The sequence below is a fragment of the Pithys albifrons genome, chromosome 16 (genome assembly GCF_047495875.1).
Source record: "Pithys albifrons albifrons isolate INPA30051 chromosome 16, PitAlb_v1, whole genome shotgun sequence".
Lineage (NCBI taxonomy): Eukaryota > Metazoa > Chordata > Aves > Passeriformes > Thamnophilidae > Pithys > Pithys albifrons.
The window spans coordinates 11,157,813-11,180,405 of record NC_092473.1 but is presented as its reverse complement, the minus strand read 5'-3'; the positions used below and the strand labels follow the sequence as shown (position 1 = coordinate 11,180,405).

Sequence of the window (22,593 nt, the reverse complement as noted above, 5' to 3'; positions counted from 1 at the left end):
AATAACTCTAGCCTATTAGTCTTGAAAGGAAATATAAATTCCATTTTTATCAACATTCGTCAATTAAAATCTGATATTGTACAGCCTGTTTATAAATAACTTGACTATTCCAAATTTATGTTGATAATACCTTATACCATTCATTCCATAATATAACACTTTCATGTGGCAGATGAGGAGAGATGTTTCTGTGAGACTATATAAATTTACAAGTACAGAAATAAAGTCCATTGACTAACCCCAGTGTCACACTCGCTGTGTGTATGCTCACACTTACACACAGGTGCATATAAGTTGCTTTGAAAGATGAACTTGTATATGATTATCTGATAAGATATAAAACTGAAGCCTGAAATCTGGGCTGATCTCCTGAGTTTTGGTTCAGGGCCAGATTCTGGAAAACGATTTGAGTTCCGATTCAGGCACAATCCCCTGAATATGTTTTTCTGGCAATATTTTTGAGAACAGCTGGTCTTTTCACATTTTTTCCATTTGGGCTAGAAATCTTAAGAAAGTAACCAAGATGCCACTGAAATACTGCTGTTTGCTGCTCTCTGAAAGGAAAATGTAGCCCACATACATGGAGCCGTAATTTTGGCATTTTTCTCTGGTGTATTTCAAAGCTCTAGATGATAGATAATGACATTAAGGAGAGTGAGTTGAAGTTAATTGCAAAGCATTGCTTATTAGGTTTGAAAGAGATATAATCACAGGGCATTCTAATTCCTTAAGACACTGATTAATATAACAGCTACAGAGAAAAAACTGGCAGGGAATACGTTTCTAGGGAGTTTGCAGGATTGCTGGTTTATGCATTTTCTTTTACAGCCTACACAGTTGGAGATAATTCAGAATCTTACTGTTTAAGAGTACGCCAAGTATCTAAAATCTTGTGACCATATTTAGGGATGGATGAAATGTTTTGGTAAAATAGCTCACGCTCCCCTACACATGCCCATATTTCTGTCCAGCCTTTAGACCGGTGAAAGGAAGAAACAGGAGACCTCAGAGATTTCCTTTGCCTTTCTTGTAATCCACCAGCTGGGTGTTAATGATCTCACGCTGCTTATTCCAGTACCCAAACATCTGCCTTCCCCCTGGACTTGGTTGAATCACCCAGTGCCTTTACCAGTTGCTGTGTTCGTCCACAACTCTGTTTTGGTTTAATCATCCCATTACTTGAAGCTGAAGAAACACTTTGTGGCATGTGGCACTGGTTTGTTCTGCATCTCATCCAAGGTGATGCTGGGCTATGCCAAGAAGGATTTACTCCTTGCAAGGGTGGAAGAATGGGGGGGAAATTCAGAAGTTATGGGAATGATAGCATTTTTGGGGGCTTGCATCCTTTTTTCTTGCTGTCCCTCTGGTATTGACCTTTCCCAGTTACTGTCATCCTATGTCCATCCAGCATGTTTGTGGGGATAAAGGCTATCTGCATCTCTGGTGGGAATGTGCAAAGTATGGAGAGGGATGGAGCAGGGTAAAAATGACATTTATTAGCACATAGATTAAAGGCTGAGGAAGGATGTTTGGGGGAAAGGCAGTCCCAAGATATATCTGTAATAATGAAATTCTTACAGTAGTCTCAGACAATCTGCTCCCAGTATGTACCAGGACATACAGCATTACCCATGGCTGTGCCAAGAGCCTGAACTCCACACAGCTCCTGACAGTCGGGAATTCTGCACAGCACATGCAGTTGGACGGATTCTCTGGCTCTAATTGGCATCTGGAGGATGCTTGAAAAACTCCTAAAGCAGGCAAAATAGAGCAGGCATCGGCTAGAGAGGAGGTGGATTCTGAAAGCTACCAGTGGCAGAATGGGAAGATTGTTTTTGAAGAACAAGATGTCTCATTCCTGACCCCGTCACCTTCCGTGCGAGCCAGGGGGAGAGCACTGATGCCAATCCAATAGGCATGCTCAGCAGATGTCCAAGTCTCTGGTTTATATCCAGTGATACTAAAGGTTGTTTATAAAGGCAAGACGTTATTGTTTTGAGTGTTTGGCACTGCCTCTCATCTTTTTAAAAGTTGAGAGGAACAAATCTGATGAGGTTTCCAGTTATTTTGTCTCAGTTACAAGAATAGGCTGCAGAAATCTGTGTGTCTTCTCTGACAGTGATCCTGCCCTTGTTTTACTCTTTGTAGCCCTGCTTGGAAACATCTTTTTGCCTGTCCTTGGAAATGCAATCTCAAAGGGTTCTCTTGAATCACCGAGTTCAGCCATCTGATAATGTAGAAAACCAAGTCATATTATCCCTCATATAACCTAAAAGATGTTTTTGTTTTCTCCAGTTTATTGGGCTACAGTTGTTGGAAAGCTGCTCCACAACACTGCTGTTCCCATGGCAAGAGAGCATCTCACTTTCCAGACTAAATGTTTATATGTGTTGATTTTCATGGGTTTGTTGTCCATTAGTTGAAGTAACTCTCTTTCAATTCCGTTGTTCACCCCTACCCTTGCCTGTCATCTCTATGTACCTATAAATTAAAATGGTATCTGTTCTTTACTTATCCTACTGTAAATGATTCATACTCTTTTCTTCTTTTCTAAAAGATAGGCTCTCCATTGCCCCTTATTGCCCCAGAATACCTTTTTCTGTATCTTTTCTTGATCAAATGCATCTCATTTCTTTGTTTCTTGGTGGATTAGAATTGTGCACAGCATTGAAGTGATAATTTACAGAAGTGCTTTTTACAATGGCATTAACACTTCCTTGCTCACTTAAAGTGACCCAGTTTACACTGATATGGGGTTGTTTTGCCTTTTTCCCAGCCAAGGGTTAAAAGGGTGACTTACAGTTATCCAGTGGTTTAATGAATTCAGATTAAAGTAGAAATTGGTGCTGTAACTTCAACATGCATGGCCTTTCATGTTAGATTACTGAAGTTCAATCCAACTTTATTACTTCAGTCATCAAAAGCATCCTCTGTGCAATCCCTCCGAACACATCATCTCCACTTCTTAGGACTGGGCCTTGAAATATTCTTAATGGAATTACCTCTGGGCTTGTTCTTCCACTTCCAATATCAACTGTTGTTAATCTACCTTAAATTATTGCCTAAAACACATTATGGTTCTTCTTCCTAATCAACTTTCCCATTTTAGCCAGCACTTTGCCTCCTAGCAGTGAACCTGCCTGCTTGAAGAACTGATTGATTTATCTTGTCTAGAATATCAGTTATCAAATAAAGGGAGAAAGCAGATATTGCAGTGTCTCATTTTTTCAATTGCCTCTCTGACTTCATTATTCTTGACTTAAAAATTTGTTTTCAAGTCTCATATTACTGAGGTTGAATTAATGGTGAATCTATAGCTGCCCAGGTTACCTTGGGATGATATCAATCCACAGACATCAAAGATGATGAACAAAGTGCCTTTTAGTTCAGTCTTTTCTGAGTTGATTAATAAAAGGTCACTCATCCACACTGCAGTCCTGATTTCACATTAAAAAAAAAATACACTTTCCTGAGCTTTTCACGATGAGAATTTCACATTGTGGGATGTCTGACAAATTTAGTTTTCAACTGCATGAAAATTAACATTGAGGCTTTCTCCTCCTCAAAATGCTGGTGGAATAGACAGTATATTTACAAATTTCTATTTCTAATTAAAACAAATGAAACTGAAAGACATTTGTGCTTTTCCTTTTTTTCTCCTAGCAGGTAATTGAGTCACTACTTCTCTTAAAATCTCTTCCAAAACCTTTCTCATTATTTCCTCATAATTTTGCATGCTGTGAAATAATAACCATACAAAATATTCCAGCATATATATGAGTTCACCATATAAAATATATACAGTATTAGATTAAGAACTCAGAGTGGGATTTTCACAGTAACCAAAAGAACTCCATTTTTAAGGAAATTTTTTTGGCACTATTTCAAAGAGAAATTGCCATTAAATGTAAATATTCTGAATATTGTAATTATTATCCCTGTTCACTAATAGTCCTTTTTAGAGCATCCTCAGAGGGGTAAATAGTTCACAAGAAACAAAATCTGCCTGTTCTGGACACAGATTCTGCTCAAAGGAGACAGCAGTCCTTTTGCTGAGCTTTTTAAAGTTGTGCTCATTAATTGAGTCTATTTTGGCATCATATTTTTCCTGAACAGGACTGTTCTGAAATTATCAGTTCTTCTGAAAACCCATAAATGTGAATTTTTGGCTTTTAATTTTGAAAATCCTGGCTATAAGTTTTATATAGTGGTTCTGTCTGTCGAGAGAACACTTAACCAGAGATCTCATCTGGATTTAGAAGACGGAGTACAAAGACATTTTGTCTTTTGCTTGTCAGTTTATTATCTTTCATGTTCCAATTTTTGTATAGTTGAAAATCGCTTTTCCTTTCTTTGCAAGCAAAGAAATAAATCCTGCTTAAGGCTGCAGTTGTTCTGCTGTTCCTTGAATTACTAAGAACATTAATAAAATTCAATGAAATACAAAGTGCTCATGTTAATGAGAGTTCAGAGGCTTCTAAAATATTTGGAGCAATAATATTTCATGGATTATTTTGGAGTACTCTTTGTAGAGGTCAACTGTGATATGATCACTGAAACCTGTGGCTACATTGGAGCCTTAGGAAACCTGTGTGAAAATAAACCACATGGCTTTGATGGACCAAAGGAGCCAGCAGGAAATAAGGGCAGAACTATACACCCACTGCTGAACACTGATGGCATGAGAGAGGCCATTAAAACAAGTAATATAAATGAGCCTGAGCTGGCTATAAGACCTGCAAGGTGATTAATGCCTGTGGTGACAAGTTGGAGGCATAGGAGGAGATTAAAGATTAAGTTAAAGGTAAGAGTGCTAACAGGCCTTTTCCTGCCCACTGCTTCTAATTGCTCTTCCTTCCTGCAAATCCAGTGGCCAGCACTGCATGCACAGCACCACATTCCTCCATGAGACTTGTCAGGCAAGAAGATAAATTAAATATATATTTTTAGAGCACTTTGTTCTGTCTTTTCTGCCATTTTTTATTTTGTTCTTTTCTCCTTGATTTCCTTTTTTTCTTTATTCTTTTTAGCCTGTTCTGTCATCCCTTGTGTACATAGCTAAAAATTCAGAAGTCACGTGGGAGCTGCCCTTGTTGGCTTTAGGCAGTATTGGGATAGTGAGGGTAGATTGGTCCAAACCAGAGACCAACTGCCCAGACTGGTGCAGTTGGCAGAGGAGAGACCACCAGGAAGCACAGGCAAGGACTGCAAATTTCTCTCACTTGGCTTTCCAAAACAATTGTTCAAAGAACAAGGAAAACATTGAGTATCAGAAAGCCCAGTCTCCTGAACCACTAAGGCTTAGTTGTAGCGTATCTACTGCCTTATTTGCAGAAGGTTTTAACACTTGACCTGAAAAGTCAACAAAAGAATCACCATCTCCCATCTTAATAAATTAAGTTCTATCTTCTCTAATCACTTCCTACAAACACACAAAGTCATCTGTTTCCTTTTGCCTTAGATCTTGTATAATGTTTGGAGGAAGAAGGTCTACTTTTGTCAGCACCCCTGTTAAATTTATTTGCATTTCTAGTTCAAGGAAAAAGCCTATAACTCTGAAAGTCATCCAATGCTTTTATTTATTTATTTTGCTCGGTTTGATTGATACATCTTTGTTCTTAGCTCATACAAAACTGACCACAAATACAGTAAAAGTGCTTCTTTGTTAAAACACTTGCAGAATATCCAGGTGTTCCCCTCTTGTGCTTGTCTCACATGGGAAGAAACTTGACCTTAGATGAAGGTACATTGAATTCAGGAGTGCTCCATCTGAAATCTTTCTGGCTGATAAGTCCAGAGCTTGAAAAATATTCAGACTACTTTGCTGCATGTTATTCTGCTTCTTGAGTTACAAGCAAGGGTTCTCAAGCCAAGATGGAAATAGGACAGGTAGTCTGAAATCCCTTTGTGTCTTTACCTTTACCTCAGTGGGCACAGAGAGTCACTTGGAGAAGCAGAAATGCCACCCTAAGATATCATCACAGGTCACATATGCAAATAGATGCCTCTTAACACTGGCCCCTAATTGTTCATTGGTTCTTTCTGGCATAATTAAGAAAACATGCTGTAAAAATGAGGTTGATAATCATTCTTGCAAGGAATTTGTAGATATACTTGTGTCTATGAGTGTACATATACATATATTTATTCATTTCATGTTTCATAGGCCACCAAGATTTATTGTCCTTTGTAGTAAATATTGACCTTGGATTTATCTCAGTCATTGTTTACCTCTTAGGCCAATAAATCTTGAGGTTCACCTTAACAGAAGTCAATATCTGCTTAGTGTTCAGCTCCATCATTAATATAAATATTTTAGTGACCTTTGCATGTATTAGTCTATTTTTTAAAGTCAACTCAGTGTTACAAATCCTATGGCACACCAGTAATTTATTTTTCAGATGTTTGTTCATTTAAGAATTTTTTCACAGCCTCTGATGTTCCTGTTGAGCTGTTGCAGAAAGTTTGAGGTGCGTTTTCTGAGGAGAATCTCAGGAATGTGAGTGCTGTGTCCAGTGCAGAGGGAGGTGGCCCATTCTACCTGTGTATATTTGTGTGGGTCATCACGTCTTTACCTACTACCATGGTATGAGCAGTTCTTTGACTGCTGTCTCTTCTCTGGGCTTTTCTCAAGACTTTCTTTGTATGAGCAAATCTTTCTGAGATCAAGTGTTTGCTTTTCTGTATCTGTCACTGAGTTTAGGGTTAACAGGGACCTTTAGACCAACTAGTCCAACCTTTTTATCTCCCACCATCTTTATCTCCTCTATTGAAGAAATACTTTTTGCCTCCTTCCGACTCCCTTCTCTTTTGACCCTCACTGAGTGAAATTTCTCTGCAGTGCCCTTATTAAAGTTTTCCTTTTTAATTGCATTTGATTTGGTGTGATAACATCTCAGGCTACATTAAACTGAAGTGTCCCAAAGGAGTGTTGCTTTGTGAATCTCTCCGGGCTGTCCCCTCCAAACGCACACAGACATTGCCCTTTTCTGCCATATATGCTTAGACATAAGCATTGCATCTGAATGTTATCTCGAGCCATTCACCCATGGGTGGGGTCCCTCCTGATGTCCTCCTCCTGAAAAGTGAGATGCAAAGTGAAGTCTAAAGGTTTATGACTTCTTCCCACCTCCTCTGACCTCAGGAGTATGGTAAAGAAGCCTGTGATGTGGGTCCATGAGTTGTGAAACCCTCTCTTTAAAATAAAGCAGCCTGAAGGCTCCAGGATGGTTACTTAATTCAGGCACTGAGCTCAAAATTTTCCTTGTTATCATTATTACTGCACCACAAAGCACATATATATAATACTCGTGGTTACAAACCACTTCACCAGCACAGATAAGAGAGATGTTCTTCATCCTAGAATGTTCTCACTCCAAATCCCTAATTCTACCACCCCCTTTTCATTGAATTACTCCTTTTATTCCAACTTAAGAGTGTTGACTGTTCACATGGATAAAAGCTTGCAGGGTTAAACCCTTTATGAGCCAATAGAAAATGTTCTGTGTGTGTGGAGAGGATTCTATTATCTGTTATAAAGGTGCTGCTGCAGTAAATGGTTTAAAAACATTGTGCTATGGAGACTTCTGATCCCTGTCACATGAAAAGGCATAAATGTCAGACCAGGGATTTATATGAATATTCCTTGAAGAGAAGCAAAGACAAGGAATTAGTTGTTCTCTTGTCCTATTTATTCCCTTTAATTGGATTTATTTTTAAGTGGGCTTTAGTATAGAAATTTCTGCTTCATTTCTTTATTGTATTTTGGAATTTCAAATCAACACAGATAAAACCTGCTTGCCCTACATTAAAAAATGCATTTAAACCAGTGGAGATATGTTCCTTAAAGAGCAAAATCTTCTGGTTTTTTAAACTATTTTTTAAACCTAACCTGAATCAGTTCTTCATTTACAGACAGAGTATTTCAAGGTGCTAGTGTTGGAACAGTTCACAGCAGCAAACACAGCCAGGAGTCAAGATTCAGAGCAATTATAGCTCCTGATACATCATGTCTTTGAGGGAAGGAACTGTGAAGCATTTTTTTTCCAGAGGGATGTGTGTGCTACAGGCCACATCGTAGCTGGTTCATGCAAGAGACCTGATAGAGCAAGTACAGCACTTGGCTGGTTTTCGGTGCATGCCTCCAAGTCAGACTGAAGAGCAGCTCACTGTTGTCAACCTTTGATTCATAGAGTTGTGTAAATGGGCAAAAAATTCCTTTCTGTCATGCCAGAGGCCAAATTAAACAGAAATCTGTAAACTGGGAGGGTTATTTAGTTGGGAGGAAGCAACATGAGTCGTGTGATAATGTACTCCTGCAAGGTTTTTTTTGCAATTTGTTTCGGGGCTGAGTTTGTCCTTATTTATTTAATGCCATAAAATATAATTCTTTCTGCTGAGAAACTGTTTAAAAATTACACTGGCATGAAAGCAGACACAGAGTAAGCAGAGCCAAGCAAAGGTGTTTGAAAGTTTGGACTACGAGTGACCACAAATGTCTGCCTTAATACAAATCCACCAGCCTGCCTGGCAAATTCTTCTTGTTCCCTTTCAACCAGGCATTTAAAAAATGTACTGCAGATAGGCAGGAAGGCATATACAACACTGATTTCCCCCCCTCTCCCATCCCAGCTATGCTAATGAAAGCCCAGCATAGCTGAGATTTCCAGATCTGCTATCGCTGTGGAAAGATAAAAGCAGAGCCGTGCTCGTTGCATTGCAGAATTTAATGTTGGGCACTCGTGATTTTTGTAATGTTTGCAGCAGAATGCGGAAGAAAGAGGTTAGTGCAGTGTTTGCTGGGCAGGGTTTAGAAACACAGTGAACTGCTGGGGAATGAGTGCTGGGAGGTTGGAAGGAGCAGGTGTTGCTGCCAGGGATGTTGCTGGGGCTCTTCATGATGTCTTTGATGTACATTGTAGTGGTTAGTGAAGACTCAGAAGGAAAATTAATAAGAAAGATGGAATGAAGTAATGTAACAGCCTCTGAATTTATTTCCATAGGTATGAAGAAAGTGTGCCCTTAGGTCTGTGTTTGTGCATCTATAGATTTAAGCTCTTTGTGCTTAAAAAGCTCCTTTTCCTTCGGAGCCCTGCAAATACAGACCACTTAAGAAAACATGCATGTATCATCTGATCTAATCAATCTCTATTTTCTTCTTCTTTGAATTAGTGGAGCTGTAAAAAATGAAGCTGCTTAATTGCGATAGTTCACTGAAAACTCCTACAAAAGAAGTATTTATTGTCTGGGGAAATTTTATCTCTAGTTCATTTTATTGTGGAAGATTCTATCTCGGAAATGCTGTGAATCACAGATGAAGGGGAGTAATGATGAACTTAGGGAAAACATAAGGAAAATGTGTGGGTGTACGGGTTTGCACATGTCTGTAAGCTATAATAGATATGCAAATAGAAAACCAAGCGCTTGTGGACATGTGGTTTTGTGTCAGATGTGAGTTTTATTCATCAGCTCTTTAATGCTAGATTTACACACTTTTAAAAAATCATTCTGACTCATTCTAGAGAACCTTTATCAGCTATTTTATAATGATTTCATTTACCGATCCAATTATAAACTAAATTGAAATCTATCTGCTAACACAGGTTAAAGTGTTTTTATTATACACAGCTGTTTGATATCTCCAGGTGTGGGAGCACACAACAAGGGTGGAAATTAATTAAGCAAGATGTGGGAGATGGCTGCAGCCGTATGTTATGAGCTTGTCAGCCAGAGCAGGCGCGTGTCAAACACTGCTTGATTAGTTGCAGCACACGCAGAGTGACTTGAAGCTACAACTCTGCAAAGCCTTAGCCTCAGTCTCTCCTTGCTCCCAAGCTTTTCCAGTTGCACTTTATATTAATACATATATTATCAGGATTATCCCAGGAGTTTCCTGATGTACTAAACTATCTTATTTGAACAAAACCTCCTCTAAATGTATTTATTGAGCATCTTGTAGTTCTTTAAGATCATATTATTCTTTAGCATCTTTAGCATTCTTGGAGTATTCTGATTTTTATGTTAAAGGCAAGGGCCACCAGGCACAAAGGGTAGAGATTTTAGCCTAATAACTAATAATTCCTTTCTGGTTTTGTGCTGATACAGTTGCCAAGCAGAGGTGCTGCCTTGTGACACTCGAGCCTTTCTCTGGGTGCACAAGCTATAGCCATAAAAATAGTGTGTAGAAGCAGTAAGTATATGATTGGAAGGAACAATTATAATTATCAAATGCCATTTATTTTTCCTTTATTTATAGAAAACTGTTAGAAGTGATTCCTTCACAGAGTGAAAAAAAAAAAGAAAAAAATTAAAATAGGTTAATATCATGTTCACGTCCAAGTTCAACAACCACATCAGTTTGTGTGTAGACATTCTGTGAATAGGAAAATTGAGTGAATTACTGGAATACAATTTTCTCTATCAAAAATTTGCTAATCATAGGGTTACAAGAAAACACAGATATATGTAATTTCATTTTCATAAAAGAATGTTGTCCATCTTAATCTGAAAAGCAAACCAAAAAATGCTATTCCTGTTGGTGGGGAGATATTCCTCTTCACTGCATCATGTGAATGTGAGGTAATGTGCATAGTATGGTTTTGTTCATATTTACTTATGTTTACATGTGCAATACAATTCATTATAGTTTATTATTGAAAATAATTTCCTGTGTTCCTGTATAGAGATATCCCTAGGGATATATGTTCCTTGTTCCTGTGATGAGGGGCATCTTCTCTATCAGATTGCATAATGTACATTTCCAACTGCAACTCTTCAGGAGCTCTTTAAATCTCAGCTTATACTATTGTATTTTCAGGCACCTTCAGCTGTAGTAACTATGGAACTGGGACACATGATCAGAGATCTAATCAGAGCCATTTGCCAAGGGCTTCTTCATCTGTATTACCTGATTCCTGAAGCAAGGATGGGGAATGCATAGTGACTCTCCAGCTTCATTGGGATAGTCCAGAAGAGGGAGCTTGAAATTAAAGAGAGAAGGGATTTAAAAGTACCAGAAGGAATAAATTGTTCAAATATGGGGACTTTGTTGTGGTCACCCTTTATCACTGGTGGAATTTGCTTCATATTAATAACAACAGGGACTTGTTTTGGGGATAACAATTACTCTTGTGATGTGTTTCAGTCCCAGCAGAAGCAATTTTCTTTCAGTTTGCTAAGTTAAAATGTTTATTCTTTCAACTATTAAGTTAAAATGCTTTTTTTTCCCAGCATAGTATCCTCCATTGCTTTTCCGGAATTTTGAGAAGAATGACAAGTAATTAACTGTGAGAAAAATGTAAATCATATACTCATGTGGGACTTACAGGGCCATCCTTCTCTTTAATCAGTTCCAATACACCAGCCTCATTTTGGGGACCCCAGGGTTGAATTTGGCCCACTTTGTCTAAAGTATAGGGTTTGTCATTGTGCTAAGCCTTTGCCTGGGCCACTTCTATGCTATGATGCCAGTGCATACAAATAACACCTTTGACTTTGTTACAGTGCCCGTTCATGCTTCAAATATGATGTATTTGGAGCTTTCTCAAAATAAAAGCTTCAGTGAAGTATTCCCACAGCAAACCAGAAAGAAGCCTGTACAGCCTACAATGTGTGTTTCTCTATATCTATATAAATGTATCTGTACATTCTAAGCAAGTAGAAAGTGTATTTTAATGACCCAAGTTTCTCTGGGGTTGGTTTTTTCTTTCTTGTCTGTTTTTCTTTTGGCATTTAAGTTCCTCTCTCATCTTGAATCTGAGTTCCAAGATGAAAATCTTGAGAATACTTGCCCACAGGAAAAAAAGAAATCTGATTGTTCAACTGAAACAGCATTTTTAACAATGCCTTATTTTGATTTTAACTTACTACTAAGAAATGTAATTTTGAAGTAATTTCATAGTGAAAAGTAGATCCTCTGAAGATGTCACAGTAGGACAATTAGACAGTTTCAAAACTTTTAAAACATTTTAAATGGCAAATGACATCAGCTGTTTTCCACAGGAAAATTCAGTTTCAGCAAACTGGTTTTCCCCTCCCCAAAATCATATTACCCAGTTTCTAATCAAGGCCTCCTGGTATGCACAGCCTTGTTGATGAGCAGTGGTATTAGTGATGGGAAGTTGGGATGTGGCCTCTTTGCAATTATTCATGCAGAAGGGCAGATATTCCTACACCAGGACACAGAGAGCATATTTTCCGTGCATTATGCATGGGATTTTCTCCAGCTGGCCTCCTGACTCACACTCCCCTGCCTCCCCCGTGTCTGCGGCTGGGCCCAGGACCACCTCATCCCTCCCACTGGGAGCAGCTCCGTGCCAAGCCTTGGGCTCCCGGCAGGTGGACGGGGCTCCCAGACATCCCTGCTCCAACCTCCTGCTCAAAGAGTTGGCTGCTCTGACCCAGAGCCTTGCCCAGCTTGGAAACAATCCCCTTCCCTGGGCCCCTCTTCCAGTGCTTGACCACCCTCATAGCAATTTTATTTCTTCTGTTCCCATTTGCCTCTTGTCTTAACAGCAATAAAATCTCCCTGATTGTGTTTTCAGAAGACACCAGACACAGTTCTCTCACCTTCTTTGCACCTGCTGCGTGCTCTGGACCCTGAAGCATTTTGGTGGCCACTGTGGACTGGCTGTTTGTCAGTGTGTTTCTTTTATAGGAAAGCCCAAAGCTGGCCGTGGTACTCCAGGCTGCCCAACAAGGGCTGAACAGAGGAAAAGAATCAATTCTTTCACCCAGGGCTTGGCAGTATGACTTCAATGAAGTGATGCATCTGAGAGGTGGGAGGAAAAGAGGCCGAAGCAGTGGGGTAGAGTGTGGGATTGGACCTTTTCATTCTTGAGCCACAAGGTTTGGCCCCTTTTCTTTACCTCTTATTGCAGTAACCTATGCAGATAATTTCCCAGATGAAGATCCCTGCAGAAACTCTCTCTAAAAGCTGTTGTTAACATGTGGCAGATGATGTGACCCATTGGCACGTAGATGTGTAGAGTCTGTAAAATGAATTGTTGTGCCACTCATAAAATTGTATTCCATTCATTGACTATAATAATTAATGAACCTATGAAAGGAGTTCATAAAACAGTAAAATGGAAATTTTTCACAGAAATAGAAGATGACAAATTTTTTATTTCTTTCACATGTCTGTTAGTTGAACTTGTGACTTAATAAGTGTTATGGAATTAGACATGGACTTTAATGTTAATATGCCATTCACAATGTCTCCTCATGTCCAGTTTCAAAGACTTATATAGTCATTATGGTAAAATTAATGTGTGCCTTAATTGCAGTAATAACTAATTGTTGGCCATTATAATGAAGAAATTAAATATTCTAAATTGTTAATAGCTTTGCATGCTGCTATAATTAATTTGTTGCTGTCCTAACAGGAAAAGAAATTAAGAAGCAGATGGGTAGTGTTTTGGTTAAGGATTCAGTACTGACTCTTTCTTAGGTGCATGCCTGTGACACCACATATTTGATTATAACAATTGTAAGCTTGGAGCTGTTGGTTTTAAATAGCTCTGAAAGGGAATCTTTTATTTTACTTGCATGCATTACCTTTATTCTCAGTAGTCAGTAAATCACAGCAGTAGCTCTTGGTGGTTTCAGTATTGTACATCAGCAGGACTCGCAGCATTCCTAGGAACAAGCAGAATGGATTGAAGCCTTATACGTAGAGACAGAACCTTGTAGAGACCCTTGCAATTTATTCAGTGGTAAAGTGTTTATTCCTTCACTATACGGATGTTTATGGAAGCCAGTTTGGTTTGAATTCTGTGCTCTTCATCCTTGTAGAGCAGGAGAAACTGTTGTTAGAACAATTGCTAGAAAGTTGTTGTCTTTTCAGGAAATGAATCATAAAATCTTAGACATAGACAAGAAGACCCCATACAACCCCCCACCATTTCAGAAATCTTAAAAGAGTACCCAGATAGTACCCAGACATAAGAGCTACAGCTGAAGGAGGGTGGAGTTACTATCAACTCTGTTTACTAAACTGTACAGGTATGTAAGTAGGAAAGGTTTAAAATGTTTGAATCCTCCTGCTAGGGCAGCCTCATTCCAAGAAAATGTTGTGTGTCTTTTGTTGAATTATGCCAGAACAGCTCCATATCTTTTAAAGCTGTCCTCAACAACACAGGGCTGGCTTTGTTTTGCTAGAGAGATAGCAAAAGAAGAAAAAACTCTGCATAGCACACACATTGACGGCTTTCTGAGGCTGCCTGCACAATGAAATTGCTCTGATTGAACTCTTGACAAATTATAACCTGCAGGTATAAGGAGGATTTTCCATTTTGGCCTAACACGTATACATTTCGTCTCTTCCATTTTTCCTTCCCTGCAATGCATTCAGCACAGCAAGGGCTGGAAAGAAATCTGATTGTGAAACTGATAAATTGTCTTACATAGTTTCCCTATTTTGGCCATTGCCATGGTCTGGTTCTGAAAGTGCTTGGAATTCTCTTTCTCTCCCTTTGTTTTAACAAGCTTCTTCTCAGTTGCCTATTGCCAGTGCTATATTACCCACAGTGCACATCATTTTTTTTCTATCTCCTATTCTATGTTGACTCCAAGCAGCCTCGGTGTAAAAGCAGATGAGATGATTTATTTTTATCACTCATTTTTTAATCATGAGAAAGAGAACCCCTTGGCCCTACCCTCTCCACTGACTTCCTCTAGCACAGGCATTTGCTTCTTGGCAAATGGGGTCTCTAAAATGCTGAATTAAATCAGCAAAGTGTTTCATCATCTTTACTTCGCAGTGACTGTGATAGATTTTTTTTTCTGGTCTAAATAGCTGCAGTCTCATTGGTTTGAGTGGAGTTTGCCTTCTTGGCATGAGAAAGAAATTGGCTCAACCTGGCCAGGTGGCCAAGAGTCATCAGAGATGCCAGACAGTGGAGGATCAGCCCTTGTGATTCCAGGTCTGATCACATTTGTTTGCAATTCCATGTACACTTATGGAAGACACTTTATGTGTTAAAACTTGCTACAAGTCTTTGATATCTTTGACCTTTTAAAAAAAGTCTTTTAAATTTTGGTATTCCCTAAGAAGACAGCTGGTATTTTTTGATTAAATAGATAGAGATTTCATGTCTAAACGCATTTCTTGGTTTCACTTTGTTGGACTAGTTCACTGCTCTCTGTATGTTCTCTGCTGCTCACAATCTTTTTTGTGATTTGTTTTTGAATGATACTATTGAGTCTACAAAGAATTAAACATGCAGAATTCCCCCTGGAAAACATTAGTGATGTCCTGCTAGCACGTCCCTTTGGATCCAAACGTGGATATTCAGTACATACAGTCCCACCTGCGACTACATTTCCAAGCCAAAAATCTGCCCTTGATACCTTTTTATTGGAACAAATACCTGACTCCAAGTGCCACAAATAAGCAGATACACATCCTCTGGGGGGAGGTAGGGAAGCTGTAAAAAAATTACAAAGCCTGTCAAAAGCTTTGGCTCTGGAGAGGGTGAGAAAGAACCCTCCAAGGGCTGATGCTGAGCCCAGGACACACTGGGTGCAGAACATCCCTCTTGCTCTATTGCAGCTCTCTTGGTTGCAGTCTCATGAAACAACAGCTTAAATACCAGAACTGGTGCCCTATTTTCTTCATCCATCACCTGAATAAGTCATCTGGAAAGAGGGCAAACGATACATTGTCAACAAAATGAACAAAACCCTCTGAGCAGTTTTCACTTACAGCACAATCATAAAAATCCTGGCAAAAAATCAAACCATTTCCATATCAGTTGAGCACAAAGCATTGCGAGCACGGTCGATGTCAACAGTGCAGGGGCAGGAGACAGAGGCTGCTGTGTTCTTGGTGCTGCTGCTCAGACAGAAGATGAAATCATGGTAGTTCAACATTTGAAGGCTTAACTACTGATTTTCTGGCTTTCTATTTGTGCTGTAGTAAAACCTGCTTGAAAAAACTTAGTTACTGGGAATGTGTTTGCATGTGTTTGGCCCTACTTATTTAACAAAAACTTCAAACCCAACTACCTACTTTTGCAGAGGTGTAGAAGAGCCTAGGTACGATCTGTGCTCGGTGGTGGGATGGCTGCAGCACTATGTTTGTAAGGGCTGTTTTTTACTGTAATGGCCAGAGAATGATTTTGGATGTCTCATAAACAGGTGTGTGGTACAGGAAAAAACAACAGACCATATTTTTGGCCTTGGCTGTATTGTTTATGCCTTTAGCAAGTGCCTCTACTCAACTTATTCAGTATCTAAATGGCTGGAACTGAATATGGAGCATCAGACCTTTATTGGGGAGGTGGAAAAATGTGTTTATTGCATTTCAGATTTTGGCTTGATTCAGGAACAATTTTTTCAGATTTTCAAAGTATTTTGGTATGTTGATCCTTGTGATATTTTTATTTATTTCAGACACTGAGGATAAAGGCAGTAAGAAAAAATTTCCAAACAGATTCTACACTTGGTCTGAATTAAATCAAAAGGCAGATTTCATACAGGGACATTGAGCATTTGGTACTTTAGGAGATGATAATTTCCAGAAGGGTGGTTTTCTTTGCTGGTATTCTGAATGGCCCAGTTCTTGGCTGCCAGACTTGTAGGCTGAGAAACTTTGAGGCTGCCTGCTGATCCATATCATTGGAGATCTGAGGATGTTTAATGAATCTCAAATTGAGCATCCAAAAGCAGAAACACTCCGACTCATTAATCACTGTGAGAGATCTTGGCGTAACTGTATCAGTTAAGAACAATAATTCCCTAGTAGGAAAGAAACATCAAGATGTGTTGTCAGTGACAGTTGTGGTATTATTGGTCACTAATATTTATAACAAGACATGCCCTTGTTTCACTTTGGAGTTGTAAATCAACATCACCACTATTTTGGGTACCTTGTATGTCTGTGTGTTCCTGTGTAATTCAGACTAATGTTGGATGATATGTCCTTTCAAAGATCTCTTTAAAAATCCAAGTTTTGGTCTTTTAAGATTAAATCTTCATTGAAATAAGATTGACTTCACCCCATCATATATGGGGTGTTAGAATATTTACACCTAAATTCTACTATACAGAAGAATATTAGTGTAAACCTGCTATTGCTGCTAATAGACTTTGGGTTCATTGCACTGTCAGCTGAAAGTTTTAGTCTGTGAGTTTTAAAGAGGGTTTTTTTTGATAAAAAAAGGTGGTGTATAAGTGAAGTGTGGAACATTTAGGAGAAGGGTGCAGTGCTATACATAATTTATTGGGCACTGTTTGTTAAGTTATAAATAAAATACAGGAATAAAACAAGGATGAAAGGGTGAAACTGTGTAGCTATTTCCTCTGTATTTCTGTTTAAAAACAAACAAAAAAAGTGGTTTCCAAGTTTGTTCCAACAGCACATTTTGGTTTGGATATTGATATTCACTCTGTTGTACCTATTTTTGCATCTTTCACATTGAAGACTTTCTTCTCTACACAGAGTGCCTTTTCCTCAATAAATTTTCTGCAGACTGCAGGGCTGTTCTCAGAGCTTGGTGAGGTGCCCCAGCACAGCCAAGGGGAAACTACAGGGAGGCAAATGAGCCTCTGTCATACTGAATTCCCAGGTCCCAGAGCTGCTGCAAAACAACTTGACTTGCCTCATGGACAAAGTCCCTTGGTGGCTGTTCCAGATCAGCACCAGCCAGCGTGGTGGCTTCCCCCATCTCACTGGAATCTCAGGTCTAGGTGGAGGGTTGGCTCAGGGACCAGCTCCAGAGATTTGTCTATACTGAGCAGATGCTTTCTGCCAACAGAGTAGTCCCTTGACCTGGGGAAATGCTGAACCCATCTAAGACCACAAAAAAGAGTTTAGTGGATTTAAGAATATGGTCCATAGACTTTTCAAAGCAATTTATTATAGATCTTTGCATTGGTGCTCAGAACAAGGTGAGAAAGAGGTTTCTCTTTGATGCATTGGAGCAGGTTTTGTATCCGTGGTGGAGGTGTTTCCTGAATGTGAGTAGGAATAGCACAGAGTGGGCCTGATGAAACAACAGGGGTAAAATATATAATTTTGTTATATATAGGTCATGGCTGAGCATCCGTTGCAGGTGCAGGGAGGTACCTGGTTTGAAATCCCCCAGTTCTCCTACAAACAGTGCTGACACAGAGCTATGATACTGAGCAAAAACATTCAGACTCCTAAAGAGGAAAGACATGAGCAATTTGAACTTAGAAGTGAAACATTTCCTAGAACTGAGCCTGAATAAAGTCTGGAACATTTGAACAGGAAATAAGCTAATAATGGGATTTTACAATATGCATTTCCCATATAAGGCATTGAAATGTAGCATAGATTTCATGGGTTTGTTTGCTGATCTTCTGGCTATATTGATGAAGATTTTGGGTTTCCTCACTGATTGTGCTCTGTTATGATTGTGAGTACTTTGCTCCATTCCAAGCTGAAGTGTTTCGTCTTGCTGCTGTTGGTGGTGGTCCCTGGATGGACCATTCCTGGCCAGACCCGGGAAGAGGCTAGTTAACAATTTCCTCTTGCTGCCTTTTGTTTGTGTTGGGGAGCTATTTCCTTTGGCGCTTGAGACTGATGCATAGGAGCGGAAGAGAGGTGGGGAGCGCCCGTCTTGATGTGGTTCATGCTTCTGAAAATAAGTTCCCCAAAATCTGATGTGGGGAAAGGAAGCCCTGGCTCCACAGAGCCTGCTGTCTCCCTCAATAAACAAAGGACTGGATTTGGGCAAGTTGCCCAAAGTGTTGGTGCAGGGTGTGTTCCCGTCCTTACTGCTCTGCCTGGCCTTTTAAGGCTATGTGACAGTGTGCTGGAGACATGGCAAGGTGTGTAATTCAGCCGTGATTAATGAGCACAAGGCTCTTCTGCAGCTCCCCTCTTTCTGTAGCATCGCTCAGATTCCCTTCTCACAAGCAATTCACTGAGATTTTCAGAGTTTGGCCTCTTCTGCTCTGAGAGTGCAATCTCCTGCCAGCCCTTATGCTGCATTAATTTAGAGCCATCTACCTTTCCAAGTGTGTTCTGTACTGTGGAACAGGTTTTGCTTGTAACTGTGAGGCCAGATGTTCAGAGGAGGAGAGCTCCTGTTTGGGCATCTGGCAATCACTGCTGGGACACAGACCCATCACAGCTGAAATCTGAAGTCTCTCAGCTTAGACAGGGCAATACTCAGGCTGACTAGTTTATGCAGGGCTGTAAGAAGTGCCTTTCTGCATATAATTCAGGAGTTCTTTCAAAATAGCACGCACTGAATAATGGTCTCGCTTAGTTTTAAACCACAGCTTGTGCATAACTAGTTATTTTGATTCCTTGCCAAGCAGGGATTCACTTTCCAATTACAGCTAAAATTTTCCTTTTTGTTTTCTGCAAAATCTGCTAATGAAGGCTAAGTAAACAACCAAGGTAGGTTTACTGGCTAGATAAGAAATAGGTCTGATTTATTAATAAATGCTTTTTTTTTTTCAGTGACATATTCGATGCCATGTTCCCTGTCACACACATTGCAGGAGAGACAGTCATACAACAGGGTAATGCTTCCTGTCATCTTTCCTCCTTTATGTTTGCTAAGGTTGTATAATTCACATCTCACTATTTGAGATTTCACCCTCTTTGCTTAATGGGAAGAATGACCATATTCCAGAAGCATCTGAGTGTGCAGATATATGTTAAGTTCACAGCTGCAGGTCTTTTGCTGCACATACAGAGGTCTCCTACAAAACCACACTAGTACCTCTCCAGAGTTTCAAAGTGCTACAGTTAAATGTAGATAAATGGCACTCAAATTAAACTCTTCATTCCTTAGCTGAAGATAGTCAGGAAGTAAACCCTAGCTCAGAATGCATAAGGGTGGCACAGGCTAGCTGAGAGTAATTAGAGATGGAAAATATTTTTATGGTTGTTGGGAATATTCAACACCTCATTGTGCTGTATCAGAGTTATCACACTTGGCAACTTACCTGCATGCCTGCAGCACGTTGTGGAGGACTCCATTACCCTCAGGCTATATTATCTTGTGTGTTTACACTGAATGAAGTGTTGAATCAATCAAAAGAGGTAAATTAATGCAATTGAAAGATATTAATAGCAAGAAATCAGAGCGATACTTTGATTTATGAAGGCAAATAGGCAAAGATGTTTCAGAAAATTAATCTCTCTGTAAGTAATCTGGTGTACAAACCTGTGCAAATATGTACGGGATTAAATACAGGGACAGGAAGTTATTGAATAGCTTGGCAGACCTTCAGGAAACAATCACCTTTTGTATTTTGCTTCCAGGTGATGAAGGAGACAACTTCTATGTGATTGACCAAGGCGAGGTGGATGTAAGTACACTCTTGCAGTACAATATTTATTTTGAAGCTTCGTAATAAAACTGTGTGCTTTGGCACGCAGCTTGAGCCAGCCATGTGCTGTGGTTCTGACTCCTTTCTTCTTGAACTAGATTTCACAGCTTTTGTTTCATTACTCTGCTTTTGTTGTGTTAAGTCATTTGTTCATAATTTTAAAATTGGCATGTTTTACATCCTGGCTTGTTTGTCCATTCTGAGCAGGAAAATATGGTATCAAACCCAAGCAAATGACATTATCTTCAGAGCCCTAACCACACCTGGAGGTGTGCAGTCTTTGGCAGAGCAGGCCACCATGCTGGAATGCACTCGAGGGTTTAGATCAGCCACAAGGAAAATATTTTCTTTAATCAGTTAGCTTAGCTCATGTGTTGTTTGGTTTTTGTTTTTTTGGTTTTTTTTCACAAATTGAGATACAGCCTCAGGCAGTGAGTTTCATCTTAGAAACCTTAATTTGCTTTTAAAATTAGCCCCAAATATATGAACAATGCAGGATATTAATAAAGCAAGGATTATTATAAGTGCAAAGTGATCTGTTAGACCACAAAATATTTGCAGGAGAACACAGTGGTTTAATCAGCAAGTCTTTGAAAAGAAGCTTCTTTCTAAACCTGCCTTCCAAATCATAAACTATTCACCTCTTATCGTTTTTATTCTGTATGAAACTCACCCTTTTGCAGTTTTGCTACAAGTTCCTACACACATCTTACATATTCACAGTTGTTGGGTAGGACAGGATTGCTCATTAGCAACTTTACTCTTCAGAATGCCCACGTGAGTTTTGTTTGGCATATTTAAAGAAGAAGGTGATTTATTTTAAACCCAGGCAGGAGGCATAGAGTTATTTTAGTGAAAGTTATTTTTTTTAGCAGTCTGTTTGTGTGAGGAGACCATCTAATTGGTATTGTTGGGAATTGAGAAACCTCACATGCTGCCTCTGCCTCTGGAAGTTGCTCCTCAGGAAATCCGTCTGACTCACTGTTCCTATCAGATGTACGTCTCAGTAGCAAACATTGCCACATCCACAGGGCCAGAAAATAAAAGAGCAATATTTATAGAACAGTGTTAAAATTTAGTTTTAAAATAATTGGTCAGGGACTGATAGGGAGCTTAATGAGTTCACTGGCTCTGAGTCAGACCGACAAACACTCGCAAATGCACATGTTGAAGTTATAGATTAATCCTCTTTAAAAATAATTTGTCCTCACTCAGAACCTTTAGGAAAGCTTTCTTCAGCCTTTGACTCAGAGATAGTGAGGGATTGAATGACATCTGAAAACAGTCAGCAACCCCTAGCAATTAATTGCAAAAGAGATATTATTCCATATGCACATATTGCTCTTCCAAAGCACTGACAAAATGGGGTTTCATTGAGTGGACTGTACCTTTGATTTCATGGACATTCTCAATCCCTAATCCCCTAAAATCAGCCTATAGCTGCTAGGACAGATCAAAATGGACAGATCCACGTAATGCCATCCTGATACTTCTCAGACACATGTAGAGACATGACCTCTGGGAGAAATACTTCCTGACAAGACTTAAAAATGTAATTTGGACTGAGCTTATTCCAGAGACGACCAAAGCTCCTGACCATGTAAGTCTTGCCAAAGTCTTTTGTGACCAGCTCTCCTGCTGTTTCACTTCATCCTGCTGCACCTTAGCCCTGGTCCCCCCATCTCCTCAGCTCGGTGCTTTCTCCTTCCTGAGCTTTTCCTAAAACTTTGGCCAAAACACACCCTGAATTCCAGTGCAAGATGCTGTTTAAGGCCCAGGGCATTTTGCTTGTCCAGAAGCTACACCCTGGTAGCTACAGGAGTTCCTTACATGAACTGCCCTGCTGGGAAGCTGCAGGGAGATGATCCCATTTTCCTCTCCAGAGCAAGTCTGTCCCAGGGCCATTAGTCCATACTAACTTGCTCCAGTGTAGGCAGCAGCTCCCAGGCCCTTTGGGCCTGCACTATCACAGTGTATCTAGTGCTCCCCAAAGGAGTCCTTCTACTTTCTGGGCAGAACTGCTCAAGTCCTTGTTGTCTGAAGGAACTCCAGACCTCTAGTAAGCGAGCTGCAGTTCATTTAAGCCTTGCCAGAGAGTTTTTTGGCACACTTCCACACTTCTCCATGAAAAAAAGCAACTTGGAGTGTAGACAATTGACCCTGAGACTTGGAGCCTCGAGCCATTTTCTGCCTGGTTCAGCTGGTGTTGGCATGTGCATGGAGGCTTTAACCCCTGGCCAGGCTCTCTGCTGTCATTACTTCCCTGATCTCCTTGGA

The 22,593-nt window shown here is 39.7% G+C and overlaps 1 protein-coding gene across 2 annotated transcripts in view; it reads left to right on the top strand.

Moving 5' to 3' along the window:
• PRKAR1B (protein kinase cAMP-dependent type I regulatory subunit beta) overlaps nucleotides 1–22,593 on the top strand; it is a 93,423-nt gene that overhangs the window by 32,586 nt on the left and 38,244 nt on the right. For both annotated transcript variants that reach the window (XM_071570713.1, XM_071570712.1), the window contains exons 5-6: nucleotides 19,439–19,500; nucleotides 20,249–20,295. In XM_071570713.1, coding sequence (XP_071426814.1) covers nucleotides 19,439–19,500; nucleotides 20,249–20,295 — 109 coding nt within the window. The remainder of the gene's footprint in view (nucleotides 1–19,438; nucleotides 19,501–20,248; nucleotides 20,296–22,593) is intronic.